A 19,630-nucleotide genomic window follows, 5' to 3' on the forward strand; every position below is an offset into this window, starting at 1 on the left:
TTCCAGAAATCGTAAACAATCTCTATTTCAAGGCTGTACCGAATAGTAACGCCGACATTTGAATCAAAATCAACATTTGGATGCTGCGTTTTTTTCTTATTTTTCTTTTGTCTATTCATTCTGTTTAAACTGGATATTCTGCACAGTTGAAGAGAAAGATCAGGTAACACTAATATTATTAGTATACCCTGTATGCCCGTAGGTTTGAATGGTTGTCTGTCTCCGTGCCCTGCGATAGTCTGTTGACCTGTCCAGGATGTACAGTACCAATGTCAGCTGGGTTCGGCTCCAGCCCCCCCGTGACCCTCAACAGGATTAGCGGTTTGCATAATGGATGGATGGATGCATCATTCACAGGCAATATAAGTTGGGTTGTTTATTCAAATCTCAAATTTTAGAGATTGGAAATATTAATTTTTGTTAATTCTAGTGAATTATTGTACTTGAGATTAGCACAAATGCCTCACGGTTGTCATTCAAGTAAACCAGTCTAGCTAATATGTCTTTTGTCTTTACCCCCCAGACATAATCAGAGTAACATGTGGCTTTATTGTGTCCCAAATAAATTGCATTGACAAGACTTTGGTCTGGAGACACTGCTCTGCTTCGGAATAACAAAAACTGTAACCTTATCAGTTCACTACAAATGTACATGTTTTTTACAACACAGACAGATTTCTGGGGGAGGAACAAAATCGATATGCGCCTGTGCGTCCTCGTTATCAGCATCACTTACAGGGAGGAGGAGACTAGAGGAGAGAAAGAAGAGTAAAGGGATGAAGGATAGGAAAGACTGCATGCCAATCGGAGCCCCATCGGCCATAAGTATGTCATTTATATTGACCCTGAATTGCAGGCATTGATCTATAATTAGGACTTTGCAAGGACAAAAGAGGGAGGGGAGGGGAAAATGAAGTGCTGGGAGATAAACCACCTGGACAGGACAGGGTGACCCCTTTGCTGCAGTGAATTGTGGGTAAGCAGGGCGGCACACACCAAAGAAAACCAACAGCGTGTATAATACAGCGCAAATTCCGTTGTCACACATCAAGGCTCAGGCATGTCAGGATAGACACAGTTTCACAGACCTGTCAATTAAATCAACTGATTGATGCTTTGCAAAATCGTATGAGTGTTAGTGAGAATGTCTTCGGTCGAGGACAGCCCTAATCGTTAGTGTTATTAGTAACACCTGTGCTTTTCCTACTACTAGATTTGTTTTCCCAAACTGTGAAGACATTATAAATGTCCTATGAGACTTTGCCACTGCAAGGGTGTCCTCCTAAAAACTCCCATGCTTACTTTCAAAATCACTTTTTGGGCATTTTGCATTTATTTCTGATATTAGACAGTGGAGATATGGAACTGTGAGAAAGGAAAGGGGGGGTGACATCGAACAAGGGGCCTTTGCAATTACATGATACACCTGACCCCTAGGCTAAGAGATGTTTCAAATCCTTCACACTTTTGCATATACGTATGCAAGCGATCATCACAAACACACAGACCTAATTATTTAAGAAGAAGAAAAACATCCCACCTTATTTTCCCGAATGGACACAAAATGGATCTACAAATAGCCTAGAAAATCCAATACCCTAATATCCTTGTTGGTCTCCCCTGGGATTGTGTTCCTGAACAATGTCCACCCAGCATCATTTCACTCACAGCACCCTCAGTGATCAATGCAGGCTGACTCAGCAGTCTGGCTGGGCTGTCCAGGTCAGAGGATCCTGTGACACATTTACTATGTCATCACCACTGGAAGTGACACGCTGCAAAATCATTTGTAGTAACAACAGTCTGCCACCGATATCATCACCGTGACACTGTTACCTCACACGGCCCTAAAGAGCACCCAGGCACCTCAAGGGAACAGCTAACTAGTTACCAAGTCAGCATCCTCACATAGTTTTGGCCTCTGTCAGAAGAGTTGAGCGCAGGTTTTAAATTGTTATGCCTTGTTGAAAAGAGGTCAAGAACTATGAAATCTGTTGTACCAGCTCTCTCTCTTACATATTACATCTTTATACTATTCATTTGCTCTGCCAACAAAGTTCTAGTCAGAACTTAGTTGTTGTCCTGATTGTGTTCCATGGCAACTTGTTTTTTTCAATTAGGGAGGTGAGACGTTCTTATACAGAACAAACGTCATTAGAAGAAGATTTGAGAGGATTCTACGTGTCACGTTACCTTAACATTGGGAAAAATGATTTTGGTTAAAAGTTGTCTATATATGATATTCAGAGCATGAATACTTTTTGCTATGTATAGATGGAGTAATGTCTACCTGAGCAGAGAATGAAGTCGCTCTCCCTCCGTGCGTGTTGTAATCTGAGCTTCTCTCTGCTTTGTCTACAGAACACGGCCGCCCACTTGTGCCTTTTAGTACACGTTGCAGCGTGCCGCATGGCTAGCTCATGGCCGCCGCTCGGCACTGCTCTCACACGGCGGTTACCGTCCCCGACCGACGGCGTCGTCTCGGACGTGTAGCGGCCACCCTCCTGTTCCCCTTCAGGTAAACTCCGTTAGCTCTGTCAGCACTGTTGCCTTTGTTTGCACTGTAAGCGCTGTTGGCACTGTTAGCAGCGAGCCGCTCTCTTATCTCTTAAGATACATATTTTCCACGAGTGGTTGGAGTCATTTACTTCTGATGTATCTTAAGCCTCGAGTTCACCTCTCCGGGGAGGATTTTAATATTTCATGTGCCATTCAGTGATTTTTAATCGCTCAGCATGTATGATCTTTCTCCCACAACCCAGTGCAGGATTCAAAATGCCCCTTCAGAAACATCCCAGACACTTTGTCCACAGTTTATGTTGTGAAATGACATGAGAGGGCACCAACACTGCAGGGCGGATGTTTCAGTTTGTTTCACGAAGGATTTGGGATGAAGCCCTGCGTTATTCTGACAGTGGGGGGCTGACAGGGCAGCCTACCGGCTTGTTTGTGCCTCCTCGGCCTGCCTCTCTGCTTGTGTTGATGAAGGACAGGATGACCTCGCGCTCGGGCCGTGATGGGGCAGCTCATTAGTCTTTATCTGAATCCAGCTATGACCCAACAGCACTGCATTTACCTGATGCTCGCTGGCGAACGTCGACTGCAGTTTTTGTTCACAAGTAGCACGCAAGGTCAAATAAAGACAAGGGCCGTCACCTTTTGTTTTATTTTCAATGAAAATTACTGAGATTTTCTGTTAAAAAGGAAAGAAATCAGCTACTAGCAACTTTCACCAGGGCCCAAAAAAAGACGCAGTTCATGCAGTTTTCGATGGGAAAAGGTCATGCTGTGGTGAAGACGGATCGGAAAAAAGCTTTCAGTGTTAGAAAGTAAAGAGAAAAATGCAAATAAGCTACTAATTATAGACCAAAATCCCCATTGGCTTCAGTGGAAGCAGGACAGTCATGCTACCGACACAACTATGGATGTTTTACACTTGCAAATCTCTTCATGTTCTGCTTATTTAGCACCAACATCTGTGTTCTGTTGTTATAATTGAATCACCTCACACAACGTACACATTAAGCCTCGCGTTTAGTCGTCACAGCAGACGCATGTAAATCCTCGCATGTCCATCTCTCCCCAATAACTCACACATTTATGCCCCCGCTGTGAGATTACGAGGCTGCAGACAGTCGTTCACTCATAAGTTTCTTCCTCCTGCAAGGACAGGACCAGAACAAGGATCAGGACCGTCCCATCAACCCCCCCCCCCCCCCACCCCTCCTTCATCATCCGCTGTATGAAAACAAACTCCGAAGACACAAATTCATCCAAACAGTGCATCTCCTGCGTGGGCATCGCTGTGACAACACGCCCACAACATAAAGTGTGATCTGTCCTCTCTGGTCCTATTCTTGGTGAACATCAACCGGCAACCTCTGCTGCACGCTCTACCTCCCGCCTGCAGACGCAAACATACACACGGCCATATGCATCCGCTCTCCTTCAAGGGCATGCCTGTCCTGAGCTTTAAGAGGCGAGGAGACCACATAAAGCAAGGAAACAAGGGCTCGTTAGCTGCTCCACGCCCACAAGGTCACACACAGCCATGTTGCTGCGTGTGCCAGTAGAAATAAAAACCGCACGGGGGAAGAGAATGAGAGAGGTGCCCTACCATTTCTCCCACTGGTCCTCCATCCAACCCTCTTCTCCTTCCCCTCCCGAGTCCATACTGGAAGTGAGGAGGGCATCCACAGCTGAGAGGAGAGGAGGAGGAGGAGGAGGACGAGGACGAGGAGGAGGATTGGGGTTAGAAAGTGAAGGAAGGAGGGAGGGCGGAAGAGAGGGAGGAGCGAGCAGGAAGAGAGCCGGAGGAGAGGGAGGAGGGGTGCAGCTCCACCGGGTCGATGGGAGAGGTGTCCAACTCAGAGCCCCGCTGCTGCTGCCGCTCATCCGGAGGAAAGAGGAAGATGGAAGAGGGGAATTATTTAAAGAGGAGGAGCGGAATCTGCCACCGAAGAGTAGTGTTATATAACCTACTCCTCTCTCTCTCGCTCTCTCCCTCTCTGTTTACTCTGTCTGGTGTGCATCAGATTTACTACGCCACTGCAGGAAAGTGGTGGTGTAGTAGCATCAGCTCAACAGGACACTCCCCTCTCTCTCTCTCTCTCTCTCTCAAACACAGTCGTGCTCAATTATTCATGAGGGCCCATTGATCATAAGACTCCTAATTTTCCCTTCTCTCTCTCTCTTTCTCTATATTCATCCTCTTAAAAGGAAAACTCCAGTTTATCACACTGTGAGTCTTATTTTTTTTTTTGGTCCTTGTCTCCATCAGTTAAGATGGTATTGCACTCTCCCAAATTATTTGCTGAGGTCTGGCGACTTGGCAACATTGATAAAAAGATACCTGGCAGGGCATAAAACACAAGCAGTCAGAAGATCACACAGGCTGTAAACAAGACAGTTCACTTCATCCACACGATGTAAACCCCTAATTTTGAGGTAAAACTGAAAATCTGTCGTTATGAAGGGAAATGGAAAGCTCACCACGACTGTAACTCTGGTGGGTCGAAGTCTGTCTGTGAACTGTAATGGATGTTTACAACGAACATCGAGTACAATGTTATTGTTGCAGGTGGAAATGATGGCCAGATCTACAAAAGTAAGGTAAAAATATGAACCTGTTATTTAACATATGCTCATCTTTGCTTGTTTAGGCAGGTGGTTAAACGTCCTCTTTTAAAATCAATGTGTCTGGAACATGAACTGTACAGTCCATTAACCCCGTCAACCCCGCTGACCTTAAAACCTTCTACCAGCATCTTATGTACCAAAGCATATGCACTGTATCTGGGCAATAGCATTTTATACAGGAGCATCGTGCTGATTGTAGCAACCAAAGGCTTCAAAAAATACACTTATCTCAGTTGTTGTTGTTGCAACAGGATGTGAGGTACTTCCATAAATCCCACCTCCCGGCTCTGATGTCCAATCAAACCTCTGCGGCCTGGTGCGGAGTCTGATTTTTCAGGAGGTGCGCGGGCTCCGCAAAACAATCTCCGTGGCTCTGCGGAAACTCTGCAAAGGCTTTTCCGCAGAGGTATAAATTAGGCGTTAAGGTTAGAAAAGGGATCGTGGTGCAGGCTAACTTGACTAACGACTCACATGACCAACGAATGACTAACGAGTCAACGTTGACTTTTTGTTTCACATGGGACACGAACAGCGGTCTCCGGGGTGAAAGTCCAGCACCAAAAGGAAGACAGAGTTAGTGACTAGGTAACAAAGTGGCTAAACGAGGCAGATATGTAGATCCAGGAGTTCTAGAAAACCAAACCAGTGCAAAAAAGGAGAGGATATTGGATTTGCATTCATCAGGTGCACAATTTTTTTTTTAAATTACTAATGTGTTCATTATATTGGTAAACAGGCAACTGTTTGGTACAATGTAAGCTTTAACAGCTTCATGACACCTAATGTATCAGCTGTGAGCTTGTTATGATGCGTTTCTGCCCCCTAGTGGCCAGAAATCCATGAATGCATGATAAAAAATAACAGCAAAAGCTTTTCGTTCCGCCACATGTTTATATTTGCAACACCCACTACAACGTAAGGCAGGTGCTATAGGCAAAAGTAAAAGTTGTGCTTTGGAAAACCAAGCCCCAGGATTCAAACATTCCCTCAGAAAGGTCAAACACACTAAGTCCTTGTTTTTCTGCACTCTGAGCTGTCAACACGCAGCCATATGGCCGTACAGCGCGGCCTCGGCAACTGGCCAGAACCTATGGAGCTCACACACCAGAAGAGCTTCAACACTTCCCCCTACACATGTGAAAAAAAACATGCTGAAGGAACATGTAAAGCTATTAAAACTCACAAAACGTGAAAAGTGTTCTGTAACTGAGAATAAGGAGTACGATATATTCAAGTTAGTCTTGAGAGACTGACGGAAAAGGGAGAGAGAGAGAGAGAGAGAAGTATCCCAAGATGGTGTGAGTGATGTTTAATCCCTGTTCAGCTCATCAGCAGAGGAAATATTAACCCCGTAATGGCCACGAGGGTCGAGGTAACAAGCTGCATTCATCTCATAATACCAGACAGAAAGTTCAAGAACAACAATTAGCTCATTTCTTAATTGTGACACTCAAATCAATAGATTAACTAAAAATAGAAAGTATATTATAAAGAGCCTGCATGTGCCAAAGGAAGGGGGGGGGGGTCTGAATGGCTTGTTGAATGATGTTTTTTGATCGAGGCAGCCCAAAAATAAAACTGACTGGGTTATTACTACTCTTACTAAAATATGAAAAAATGTTTTATTAAAATACTTTAAAAACAGGGAAAATAGGAACAAAGCCCTGTCGTTATTAGAGAAAGAGAGAGATAGAGAGTGTGTGTACTGTAGAGGAGGGGAGGTGCCATCAGGTGGAACGTGCTGTGTCAGCAGAATTGAGCGACAGCAGTAAATAATGAGCGTGTGTGTGTGTGTGGGGGGGGGGGGGGGGACTGCAACCAGAGCAATAACTGTCTACTGTCAGCTTCTGCTGTGGGTGAAATTCAAATCAGCTCGATTTAAATTCTCTCCCTCTCGGAGGATAAAATAAAACTACAAGCTAATTCTGTAGCTTATGCCCCCCCCCCCAAAAAACCCATCAAAGTTCATGAAAGACAGATGAAGTGAATGTGGGAAACTGACACTTGAAAATCTGCTGAACCTCCCCCCCCCCCTTTATCACTCACAACCCATACCCTGAGAATCCATCTGCCGGATCAGATCTCATCAGCAGAGTCACGTCGGTTTGGAAGCTGCAGTGAAAAGATGAAAGAAAAGCGAGAGGGTAGCCAATGAATGGTGAGAGAGAGGAAGAGAGGTGGATCTTTGGACTACTCAGTGATCTGTACATGTTAGAACATATGCGTTATACGTCCGATTTATATTCTTTATGCATTTTCTGAGTATGAATATGGCCTGTACTAATATATCTCCAGAGGTGAATACTTGTAAAAGGCCTGATGTGTGTCAAAATTATGTTTATTTCCTTTGAAAATTAGAATATCATCATCAGATAATTTCCAGTAATATCTCAAACCATACCGCATATGCAATATCAGTCAAAATAAAAGCAATTACATGTTTGTTTTTCTCCCACTGCAGGAAAATGGAATAATAACCCATAAATGGCATTTAAAATAAGATAAATATTGAACTGCACATGAGAAGAATACGCTTTGTCTCAAGAGGGTTCTCTAGTTGCATTCGCTCCCAGTTTTTTCTCCCATAATGCACTACAGAATTGACTGAAATCCTACACCATCTTGTTGCTCCATACATGCTGTATTTTACACACACACACACACACACACACACACACACACACAAATAGAAATACTGTGCCAATGTGAAAGAATCTCCTGCTGCGGCCTCTCGTTCCACAGATGATCAATGCAGTGCTGGAGAATGTAAAGGCACAGTCAACCTAAATATATGATATGAAATATGAAAAGTCGTGCTCCATCTGTGAAGCTCAGCAGTGCAGAAAATTTCGAGAAAATACAAGCCTGGATCACAGCTTTCCTTTCATGATTTCGTACTCTACATTGTGTGAAAATGGTATTAGTGAGGTCTGCTGTTGTCTGAAGAACAGCCTCTCTCTTCATCAGTACTAAAGTTCAAATGCAGGTTTCAGCCAACAGCAGCGATTTACAAGTGTGAACCTGAGAAATGTCACCAAAACGCTATTTTTAACTTTGCCGTCGGCGTGAATATGATTAACTGCTGAAGCGTTCGTGCCGCTGTGTGTTCCTGTTCCATCAATGCTGCGTAACAGGAAGCGTTTTCAGTGGTGTAACAGAGAGCAATGAGCTCAATGGCCAAATGTTGATGTTTGAGCAACATACCCAAATGTTTCAATCACTGGTTGAACTGATCAAAAATGTGTCGTATGTCAGCTGCTGTATGTGACTGTGGAAAGCATCCTCATACAATGGTTCGTATGACCTCTCACTTAAAGTGGTTTTGTTATTTTCATTGCGCTTTCCTACAAATGTCCAGAAACATGAGTGACCGGTGCTCCTGTGCGAACCCCTGCTGTGTTTATAGCAACGATACTACTTGGTTTGAAAAGATTGTTGTTTGGGCTAAAAGATACTTTTGTAGTAAGGAGTAAGGAGGTTACATGAGAAATAAGTCAACGTTTAGGTTTATTGCTGTTATCTGAGTGCAGAAGCAACATGAAAAGTAAGTCAACATTATCTTCTGGTTTCACTCGAGACAAGAACAACGGTCTCCTGGGTGAGAGTCCAGTGTATTTTAGCCCATCCATCTACTCCTCGTCTTGCTTATACCACATCACCTGTCCTGGCTCATCATAATGTGGATTATATGCCAGTTGATAACATGGGTTATATCCACCACATAGCATTATTTTTCATGGGTATAGCTATGAACAGTGTATGAGAACAGCCTGTGTTGTTTAAAGTGTTGGACCACCAGTTCCTGTCAAATCTATTTGTTGTTAAATCCAAACTGTTGAAAACAAAACACAAATATGTTTTATTCAAACTCATATGACTTATTAACTCTCTGTTGAGGAGTCATGCAAATTTTAGGAGCCTCAAAAATTGGGGTCGCATGAAGAGCTAAAGAAACCGTTGACGGAATCCAGATTTGAAGGCGAGCTGGTCCTGTTCCTCACCGAATACCTCCACACAGAGAGCTGCACAGACAGGCGGCAGGTCGGCTGACCGTCCTCCGACAGCGGCAGGTTGTGGAGAGACGGAGGATTCGACCCCAGTGAGCGGAGGCAGGGAGGGTGACGGAGGAACAAACATGCAACGGCATATGGGCGCTCTGGGACCGGGCCAAACCCCGAGGTTGTGGACTATCATGTCTTCCTTTCTCCATCGCCGACTACAACTCTGAAATATCAATCAACACAGTTCAGTCTCCTAATTCTATTTAAAGAGAGGAATTGTCTTTTAAAACAGATGACATTATTCCTTCATTTAAATTATTACTTTTGTATCTATTTTTTTGCCTTGTTTTGCTATGTAGAAAAATGTACTTATTATTATAAAAGTACAAGTTAAGAGTTTCACTTGAAGCTAAACCTTTACAATAATAATGACAATTATTGTTGCTTTAATTTATATTTGGATCACAGATGTGTCTTAAATTAGTTGCGCGACTGAAACTCTATTGCTCGTTTTCCCCTGATGGTTTGTTCTGTGCTACTTCGAGATGCTTGGAAAAAAAAAAAAAATCGTATTTATATATTTTTTCTGTCAGAGATATCAAACACTGCTGGAGCGGCTCTGATGCCACTGCGATGAAGATCCGAAGAAAGACGGTTGTGGACCTGCCTGTTTGCAGCTCAGCTAATGAGACAGTGGTGGCTTTCTGCGTGTGTGTGTGTGTGTGTGTGTGTGTGTGTCTCTCTCTCTCTCTCACTGGGGTGTATTGATCACAGGCCTCCATCCACTCCAGTCATGCCTCTGAAGAATCACAGCTTCTCCTCAGGCAACATTGTGTGTGTGTGTGTGTGTGTGTGTGTGTGTGTGTGTGAGAGACACAGAGTATAACAACACATCAACAGCATGCAGCTAATCCCTGGCCCTGCTCAGCCCTCCAACACGTTAGTTACTTCGACCTGTTCTGATCACCTTCTTGATGCAGTCTGAGTTATCTATACTCTAGCTGCGCAGACCTGTTTTCATTATCGACTAACCGTTCAATTATGTCTGAATGCAACTCATTGCTAATTCATTCTGTATGATAAAATGCCCATCACAAGTACCCAGAGTGTACAATAATTATCTTAGGGCTACTGAAGTCAGTCTGGAGAACAGTCCAAGAACTTAGACCAAAATGAAATTAGACTAATATGAAATAGGCTACAAATTTAGACCGTATTTTCAGTTTTGACAACCAAAAGCTGATGCCTGGTTGTCATCTTGCTAACCACTTTAAACAGTGTATGTTGAGCCCTGACAGCCACTCAATTATACATTCAAAACCATTCATTTATCAGAAATGTTAAGTAGCTATCACATTTTGTGTTTTTTTCCCACAAACCTCCAGATTGAAGTGCCATTATATATATATATATATATATATATATATATATATATATATATATATATATATATATATATATATATATATATATATATATATATATATATATATATATATATATATATATATATATATATATATATATATATAATGTAGGCATATTATACAAAATTAAAATATGCATTAAAAATAAATGTGTCAACTTCAAAGTTCTCTGCAAATATAGGCCGAATCCAGACAAAACACAAAATATCACAAAAAGGAGTGATGACACTAAGATTGCTACTAACTCACGTATTAGTGATGACATGTCATCTTGACAGGAGATTAGAAAGAAACAAATACCATGAAACAGGCAAACCGTAAACACAAACACATAAAAACAAATATGTGATGCTGGAACTCGTACAAACCGCTGCAGTTATTACAGCGACTTCAGTTTGGAGCACATCACCAAGAAGTCTGCGACACTACGTGTGTGAAGAGGCTCTGGTTCTATGCAGGGAGCAAACCGCTGCTCGTGTTGCTCCTCCAGGAGCAGACACGCCCAAAACACAAAAACAAGCGGCTCAACGACACACTGCGACTCTCAATCCGTCAAACGCAGCCAGCATCATCAGCACTTTCCGTTTTTTTTGCAGAGCGGCGCTCATCGCTCGTTCACTCAAAAGCCTCTCGAGCCCTGCCGGCATGAGCGACTCGGCCCCCCCCTCCCCACTGTCCCCAGGCTCCTTGTCTCCGTTCCGGGGCGCTTACCTGAAGCTGGCCGGGGAGTTCACCTGGATGTTGCGGCCGGACAGCGGGCTGGCTTGTCTCTTCTCTCTGTCCGCCATGCCGCCCCGTTTAATGTTGCTCCATCGGCTCCTGCGCTGTGCGGCCGCCCAGCAGAGACACCTGAGGTCCGGCGATGCAGCGATAGGGTGCTGCCTTCGCGGACTGTGGGGATAATAGCGACTCGGCTGAACTGTGCAAGAATGTCTACATAGCCTACTGTGTTGTTGTTGTTGTTTGAGTCCCCATGGATGTAATGTATTGGTCCATTGTACAAACCAGCTCAGCTGTTTTGATTAGCTTACAATAAAAAAAAAATGAACAGCCTAAATATTGAATATTTAAGTAATAACAATGGCTAAACGTTGCCAATAGTATTCAGCAGCAGATCAAGCGCAAAAATGCTAAAATTGACAGGCACTAGATTGTTTGCAGTGTTTGAATGTAAAGACCAGCATAGGTGGGCTGTAATAGGCACAGTCACAATTCAGTCGGAATTCCAACCAATCCACATCAAGGTAACATTTTGGAGAACCTTCCCCCACCATGGGAACTGTTTTCTTACTGTCTGATTCGTAATTTATCATTTCATCTGACTAAAAGCATATCACATTATGTGCATGGAGTTTACGAGGATACCTTGAAGGCAGCAGGAGCTCCCATAGAGAGGAGAGGGGCTGCGAACTGGATGAAAAACAGAGGTGCATTCCCGCTAGGTGGATTTCATTAGGCTAGTCAGTTTCAGATTATTAGACTAATATCTAAATATCTGACCCAATACATTTATCAGTGTGTGACTGGAATGCATGTAACAAGTGTAAATTATCCTGCAGATCTACATACTAACAGTAGTAGTTCATTACAGAAAGAAAACCTGACAGTGTTGAGAATAAAAACTGTTAGACTTGTGAAACAAATCAACTAAATTTCACCTTGGAGACAGTATTTTGCCATGTTGTTTAACAAGAGCTGAGACCATTAAAGAGTCATGGCAGAGAGAAAACGGCAGAGGGAGACACTATACACAGGGATACTGTGAGAAGTGGCAGTAAGATCAGAAAAAACATTTGTAAGAAATCAAGTGTTCTTCATTATAAATATGATATAAATAATGATCATGATAACTGCCACAAGTCCAGTAAATGTTATTAGTAGTTTTTGCACACACAGCCTAATTATTTGCTTATACTTGCCTTAATCAGCAGATTTTGAAAGGCATACAAAAATGATTCAGACCATCTCTGGTGTGAAATGATATTGTGATTCTGGGGGAGCTTTGTGAAGTTGGAGAAAATTACCCTAATGATATCATCCAGGTTATCTGGACTTAGGCTTAAAGACTTAAAGTTACAAACAGGGATGTGGAATTTAAATGACATGGCTGTTTAGCAGTGAAGGAGCTAGTGTACATAACAACGTTCGCTATGGAGATGCATCATGGGAAGTGTAGGATTGAGTAGTTTTCAAGCTTGACCCATTCCAGGCACTAAAATTTAGGATGATTCTGCCTTATCAATTTTGACTTTCACTTGAAAGTGCAATTCTAAACTGCTGGAGTGCCCTTTTCAAGCAGCTACTTCTGTTTCCATTGGACATATAAACCAAACATGAGAGTCCTTTATTTCCATTGTAGCCGTAGCTGTAGGAAAATACCACACCACATTGTATGCTACCAATAACCACCAAGTTTCATAAAGTTTTTATTAAAAATATGAACGTATATTTTACAATTCATGAACAAACACTTCAGAGCAATATCAGACCACAAAGTAATTGAGATTCTACATAATGTCGTATTTCTGGTAAAATCATATATCTTAAAAAGCCTATTTTTTCTCACAGACTCAAATTGCTCGAGTCCAGTTACAGTATTTTAAGAGTTCTTGAACAAAAAATTTGAGACTCAACACAATGCTGGTTTTGTACTGCACAATAAAGGCATGAGGAGTCTTCTCACACATTGCTGGTATAAGCATTTATCTTTTTCCTGTAGGTTCACAATGCAGTTCCTTTCAATTTGGCAGTCTGGTCTGAAGATATTGAAGGCCTTCAGGAACTTTTGGAACTCATGAGTTTCCTGTCACTCAAGTACCTCTGGACCCATCCACAGGGATTGACATCAAGCCGCAGGAAGTTCTGCAGCCATGGACTTCTCTGAGCCCCCTCGACGAACTCGTCCAGTGTAATCTGACCTGCACCACAAACAGAATATCTTTGAAGGAATTATTTACGACTAAATATTGAGGAAACCTATTTTTGGAGGGATTTTGTTTGGTTTTGAGTTTGCAGTCAACGTACCATCACTGTTCACATCGACCTCTTGAAAGATGCGCTCACACACCTGCTCAGTAGTGAGGTTCTGTGTTCCCGTTTCATCGGACACGATGCCTTTCTTTATCTTGTAGATTATCTGAAAGAAACAAAATCCAGCAATTAGACAGTTTCTCATCTTGAACCGATAAAGCTGTTGACAAATTGTGAGGTTTTGATCCACGCTAGTGCCATGGTTCTAGGGATGGCAATGTCGGTCTAATGGTCTGTTGGTTGGTTGGTCCACCATTTTGGCCCAGACTCTAAACTATCTATTCTATGGATTACCATAACATTTTGATCAGACATTCATAGACCCAAAATGATCAATAATAACTTTGGTAATCACTAAACCTTTTATCTAGCACAATCATCTGGTTAATATTTAAAGATACTTGCTTACTTCCGATACCTTACAAAACTACTGGATTTCCATAAGCCTCAGCTGAACTTTGTGTTTCGTGCTCTTTAGTCATTGTTAGCATGCTAACACAGTAAGATGATGACCATTTTACCTGCTAAATATCAGGTCGCTAGCATTGTCATTGTGAACATGTAAGCATGCTAACGTTAGCATTTAGCTCAAGTCACCACTGTGCCTTGGTACAGCCTCATAGAGCTGTAAACTCTGTCAGTGTGTGAGTTTAGTTTGCATCGTCATTGCTAAAGTTGATCAGAAATACTGTTTTCATACAAGTCCTTAAAAGTAAGAACATTTCTATGCACTGGAGTATAACTTATATTCAATACTATAAATATCGGGTATGAAGTTTATCTACATGTGGCCATTGATCATCATAAACAACTACTCAAGTGAACAGTTGGCTGGTATTTAATCAAGCCAACAATAAAAACAATCTCAGATCAAATGTAACACAAGACATGACATTACTGCTGGATTTGCTTCTTAAATAGTTAATACAAAGAATAACATAGAGATGGTCTTCTGACAAACAAATGAGAACTGAGGGTAAATATCAAGGCACTTTTTACCTTAACAATCTTCCGGAGCTCATTTCTGTCTAGGCAGCCGTTGTCATCGCTGTCAAACACCTTGAAAGACCACCGCAGCTTATCTTCAAGCTTTCCACGCAGAACAAGATGAAGCGCCGACACATACTCCATAAAATCCATTGTGTTGTCCTGAAAACAGGGAGAAATTATTTGAAAAGTATGCGTGGACATATAACGAGAAGGGAAGTTTATAGCAGGAACATTTTTTTTAAATAACTCAATTCAGGGAACAAATCATTGTTGCTCGTATTGCTTAGACTTTCATTTGAAGACATTTTACTTCAAAGCGGCTCCGTAACTCACGTGATTCATGTCAAATGCTTGGAAGATGCTGTCCATGTACTGCGATTCAGGTGTACCATGCTGTACTCCAAACATCCTCTTGAACTCGTGCAGGTACAAAGATCCACTGGGGCACTCCATGACGTATGACCTGTAGAGGTCCTGGATGCAGTTTACCTCCAGTTCTTCTTCCTGTGCCTGTACTTGCTGATTTTGACCCATGCTAAAGTCTAATCATGACACTTAAAAACTCAGAATTTCTTAATTCATTTGAATTAAGAAATAAATACATACAGGTGATTTCTTAAAATCATATCCTTAAGACATAGTCCAGTGTCCTCCTCATGGCTGCTGTTGACGGTCCCGGTCTTGAACTGAGGAGAGTGTAATAACTGATTCATGTGATGCTTGACACCAACCAAGAGGTTTATTTTTAGCCAAAGTCTTTTGCAAGCTCTGTTTAAAGCAGTAATCCACATGCTTGATCCCATCTTGACCCTTTTTTGACTCAGGGTCACTGGTACTCTTCACGCTGTTGCTTACTAAAATGATGACTTATATCCACAATAAAAGCCCCTGTAGTCACTATTATAAGTACAGAAATCCCGACAGGTACATTTATATGTAGCTGTTGATGGCTCTAGTGGCTCGTGATAAAATTAACTTGTACTTATTTACTTTTGTACAAAAAAAACATTCATATCCTCTATTTTTTCAAATGCTCATTACTTTTTTATGGATCAGGTCCTGGTATGGTAATGATATGCTTTATTAAGGGCTTAGGGGATTCAGCCATTTAAACCTCAACTTTTCCTACTGTGATGTCAACTTTTCTTGTCAAAGGCCTATATAATCACTCGTTACACCCCTGCCCCATAGCAATTACAATTACATTGTAAACTGAGGGAAATCTGTTGAGCTAGAATAACTAAGTGAGAAAATCCCAAGGGTTTATGGGTCGAGTGACAGGGAGGGGGGGGGGGGGGCATGCCACTGAGAGCAGGTTTACAGTGGTACCAGAGGCGATCTCTGTACCTCATGAGGTCTGGATGGGAAAAGGATGTTTAACACTTATTATAACAAAGAGGTGAGCATGCATTTCGGGTCTATTTCAGTTGAAAGAAGAATGATATTAGCACACAATTGTACAGCTGGGAAGCAGGACATGACAATGACTTGTGATGTTTTACTGAACTTTAATTCATAGGATTAAGAAAAAAAAACTGCCTTTTACAACAGTAATCAGGTAAAAGAACATTACTTTACAGCATGGACTTTAATTCATTACGCACAATGCGAATGTAATAGTGTTGTAGTAATGTTATTCTTTGCTGAAAAACAAAGTAAAAATGAAAAACAGTGAAAAAAAACAATAGAAAAGCAGACATTATTATCATACACTATTTACATATTGACACTTTATAACAAGAAGGCTGTGACTTGAGCACTATGTATTGAGAACATTTATATATATATACATATATAGCTTGAATGGTATTTTAAGAAAATGTAATTAATCTTAACCTTATAAGCTTAATTATTATAGTTGTGCAACTAAAAGCCAACTGATGGCCAATTATGAAAAATGTCTTCATTTCTTCAGTCTGTGAATTAGAAAATTGTAAAATGTGTGTTTAATACATTAACTATGTATTGTATACAATAATTAATACATAAATCCACACCTAGATTTTAGCCATGATTGTTCTCCCTTTGGCCACATGAAAAAGGCACGTGTCATTTCAGAAGTGTGCACTCCTTCTCCGCTGCTCCAGCACCCATCCAGCAGGGTTCATGTCCAACTTCAACATGTTGAGCACCCAGGGGTCCTCCTGTGCGCCTCTGATGAACTCATCCAGGTTAATTTGACCTGTGGAACAAAAAAAGCCAAAAGTGTGGATTAATGTTCTCTGTTGAAACAACAAAATATTCCCTCTACAAAAGTGTTTTCCTTGCATAACATGACACGTGTCGTAATGAATGCTTACCATCACCATCACTATCGACGGCCTGTAATATTCGATTCGCAACTTCATCTACTGTAAGTTGTGTATCATCCGTTTCGGTCTTTGAGCCTTTCTTTATCCGATAGAGGCTCTACAAAAAAATTTAAAATAAATGTTATATTTAATGTTAATAACAAAGAAAATATCATATCAACAGCCTTTTTAGCAAGTGGCAATGCATGGTAGACTGAATAAATGAAGATTGACCATCTTGAGCACTCTTATTAATTTACCATCACATATTTTGAAAACAAGTTTTTCTGTTTGATTTAACAAATACTACTGATTGATTTTAAAGATTGTAAATAACCCATTGACAGTCTTGGCACAGTCCCGGCACATTTCTGGCATTGCATTTTGTTTTGCTTTAGATTAAGAGTAATTAATCAGAGAACAGATACAGATTTCTATGTTACCAGTTACCACAATAATACATCGCTATTGGGAAAACCGGTTTTATCTGGAAGAAAATGATTGAAATCCAGCGGGGAAACATTTGGGTTCAGACTTGAACCTGAGTGATCATGGTTTAGATAATCCTCTGATAATCCACATTTTTACATTCACTCTCACACCTGTAACTAGCAACCCAGTCGCCACAACAAAGGTTGTCATTGTAGGTTTTTGCAAACCACAGATACCTTAAATGTCAAGATTTCTGAAACAAAAATACATTTAACAAATGCCTTTAATATTAGCCTTGTATCAAGCTTGCAGAAACACACAGTGTCTCTTAGTTGACGTTTTGAAACGATTGGTTTGGTTAAGGCAAAGAAACTTCTTGGTTAAGGTTTCAAAAAAGATTATGATTTGTGATAAAATAATGTAACAACGTAACGCAACAACGCAACGCAACAACGCAACGCAGCGCAACGCAGCGCAACGCAACGCAGCGCAACGCAGTGCAAGGCAACGCAGCGCAAGGCAACAACGTGGTTTGCCGAACCTTAAATGTTAAATAGCCTTGCATATACATATCACCTTTCTAGTCGAACAACTAACAGCGCTGCAGCTTTAATTTTGAAATGCTACATCAGAATGTCCTGGTTCTCTCTGAGTGACACCTTGAGGTGGTCTGCTATTAACCTGAAGTGAAATTATTTTGTAACTATGCACCATTTCCTCTAAAATCTCATCTGAAATTAGACAAATTGTCACTGCATGTCAACATCCACACATTCTTACACACTAATGGCTGAGGCTGCCATCTCATCTAATGTATGTACAATGCCAACATTGTATTTTGGCAACTGGGCTGTAACTAGCTACCAGATTGTATGATGATGATAAAATGATGTACGCAAGCACATACTCAACAAGATAATTTGACACTTCTGTATGGCCAGTAAAAAGATTGTATAATATCTATGTCCATTAAAATTGAAGTTGTCCTTTATACTTTGTGTATTCATTGTATGCTTCACAAGGAATAGACTTGTATATAGCTTATATGCATATATTTTTTCTTATAGAGAATCATTTTCCTTCTTTCTTCTGTCTTCTCTCATCTTTAGTTTGAGAACTCAGATATATTTCATACGGTAGGGGAACACATTGCATCCTAGAAGAAGATCCAAGATGAAAATATCTGATGGGGCTGCTATCATTTGCTGCTTAAGTTTAGACTTGAAACTAAATGCCATTTTGTAAAAGGACAACTTACTTTGAGGGATTCTCCTTTTTCAAGCTCAGTATTTTAGTTGCATCCAACACCCACAAGACAGTTGTAGTTGACATGAAGGTAGACTTACATCAATTATTGACCGTAGTTCTTCCCTGTCCACATAGCCACTGCCGTCTTTGTCATACACCTTGAATGACCAGCGCAGTTTATGCTCCAGGTCTCCCCGGAAAACAAGGTTCAGTGCTGCTACGAACTCCAGGAAATCAATCGTATTGTCCTGAAAGGTAAGTTAAATCAGAACAAATTGAATCACATTTTCCACATATTGGTAAAGATGAACAGTATGCCAGGCTGTAACAGCTTTTACTCTCTCACCCCATTTCGGTCAAAAGCTCGAAACATGTTCTCCGCATAATCAGACGCTTCCCCTATCGGGTCCACACCAAAGAAACGCTTGAACTCATGCAGAAAAAGTCGTCCACTTGGGCACTCCATGACAAACATTTTATACATATCCTGAATTGCTTTGACATCAATCTTCTCAGTGTTCTCTGTTTGCTGTGTCTGCCCCATGACTGGCCTGTAATTCAACAGCCCATAGTCCGGAAACCTTTGAGTATGAACTCCACATTGGAGTGACCAGACTCGAAATGGGCATCTCTTAGTCTTAGGTGTTTTTTTCAACCCTGTGGAATCCCAAAGCTCCAGTTTGCCTAGGAGACAGGCAATTAGTGTGGCCTCAGGATTACTGTGGTATTATGTTGGTGGGGTTTTCTCACTGGGTTAATTGGGTTTGCAGCTGAATGTGTGTCTAGGCCAAATTCGTAGGAAAGACACGCACTATTCCAACATGTAAATTACAGGTTTGTGCATTTTAATAGAACGGCATACAATATTTTGCCACTGCTGAAAACTAGATTGTCAACACAAATGCTACTTGCTTTCAGTAAAATTGCTTTGCTTTTAGCACACATTCGGTAATATGTTGAAGATTATGGTTAGTCCTGTTTAATTGTTGATTACAGCAGCTGCATTTGCAGACTTCTTTGGAAACTTGGGGGTACCAGAAGAAGCTGAAAAATTCATCTGGAGGCATGTTTC

General features: G+C 41.3%; 3 protein-coding genes across 3 annotated transcripts in view; all 3 read right to left on the reverse strand.

Moving 5' to 3' along the window:
• The window catches only part of mapk8ip1b (mitogen-activated protein kinase 8 interacting protein 1b), a 39,791-nt gene extending 28,436 nt beyond the window's left edge, over positions 1 to 11,355 (reverse strand). Inside the window, exon 1 of the mRNA XM_076078616.1 lies at positions 11,279 to 11,355. Coding sequence (XP_075934731.1) covers positions 11,279 to 11,355 — 77 coding nt within the window. The remainder of the gene's footprint in view (positions 1 to 11,278) is intronic.
• A 1,987-nt stretch (positions 11,356 to 13,342) lies between these two features.
• On the reverse strand, positions 13,343 to 15,124 carry LOC142934181 (guanylyl cyclase-activating protein 2-like). Its single transcript, XM_076078618.1, has 4 exons — positions 14,921 to 15,124; positions 14,597 to 14,746; positions 13,592 to 13,703; positions 13,343 to 13,485 (listed from the first exon to the last, which is right to left on the reverse strand). The coding sequence occupies exons 1-4, from the start codon at positions 15,119 to 15,121 to the stop codon at positions 13,343 to 13,345; spliced, it is 606 nt and encodes a 201-aa protein (XP_075934733.1). The 5' UTR covers positions 15,122 to 15,124.
• An 870-nt stretch (positions 15,125 to 15,994) lies between these two features.
• Positions 15,995 to 19,102, reverse strand: LOC142934180 (guanylyl cyclase-activating protein 2-like). Its single transcript, XM_076078617.1, has 4 exons — positions 18,905 to 19,102; positions 18,657 to 18,806; positions 16,888 to 16,996; positions 15,995 to 16,769 (listed from the first exon to the last, which is right to left on the reverse strand). The coding sequence occupies exons 1-4, from the start codon at positions 19,100 to 19,102 to the stop codon at positions 16,642 to 16,644; spliced, it is 585 nt and encodes a 194-aa protein (XP_075934732.1). The 3' UTR covers positions 15,995 to 16,641.
• Positions 19,103 to 19,630: the final 528 nt, after the last annotated feature.

The sequence above is a fragment of the Anarhichas minor genome, unplaced genomic scaffold (assembly GCF_050575085.1).
Source record: "Anarhichas minor isolate MPS153535 unplaced genomic scaffold, ASM5057508v1 ptg000067l, whole genome shotgun sequence".
Lineage (NCBI taxonomy): Eukaryota > Metazoa > Chordata > Actinopteri > Perciformes > Anarhichadidae > Anarhichas > Anarhichas minor.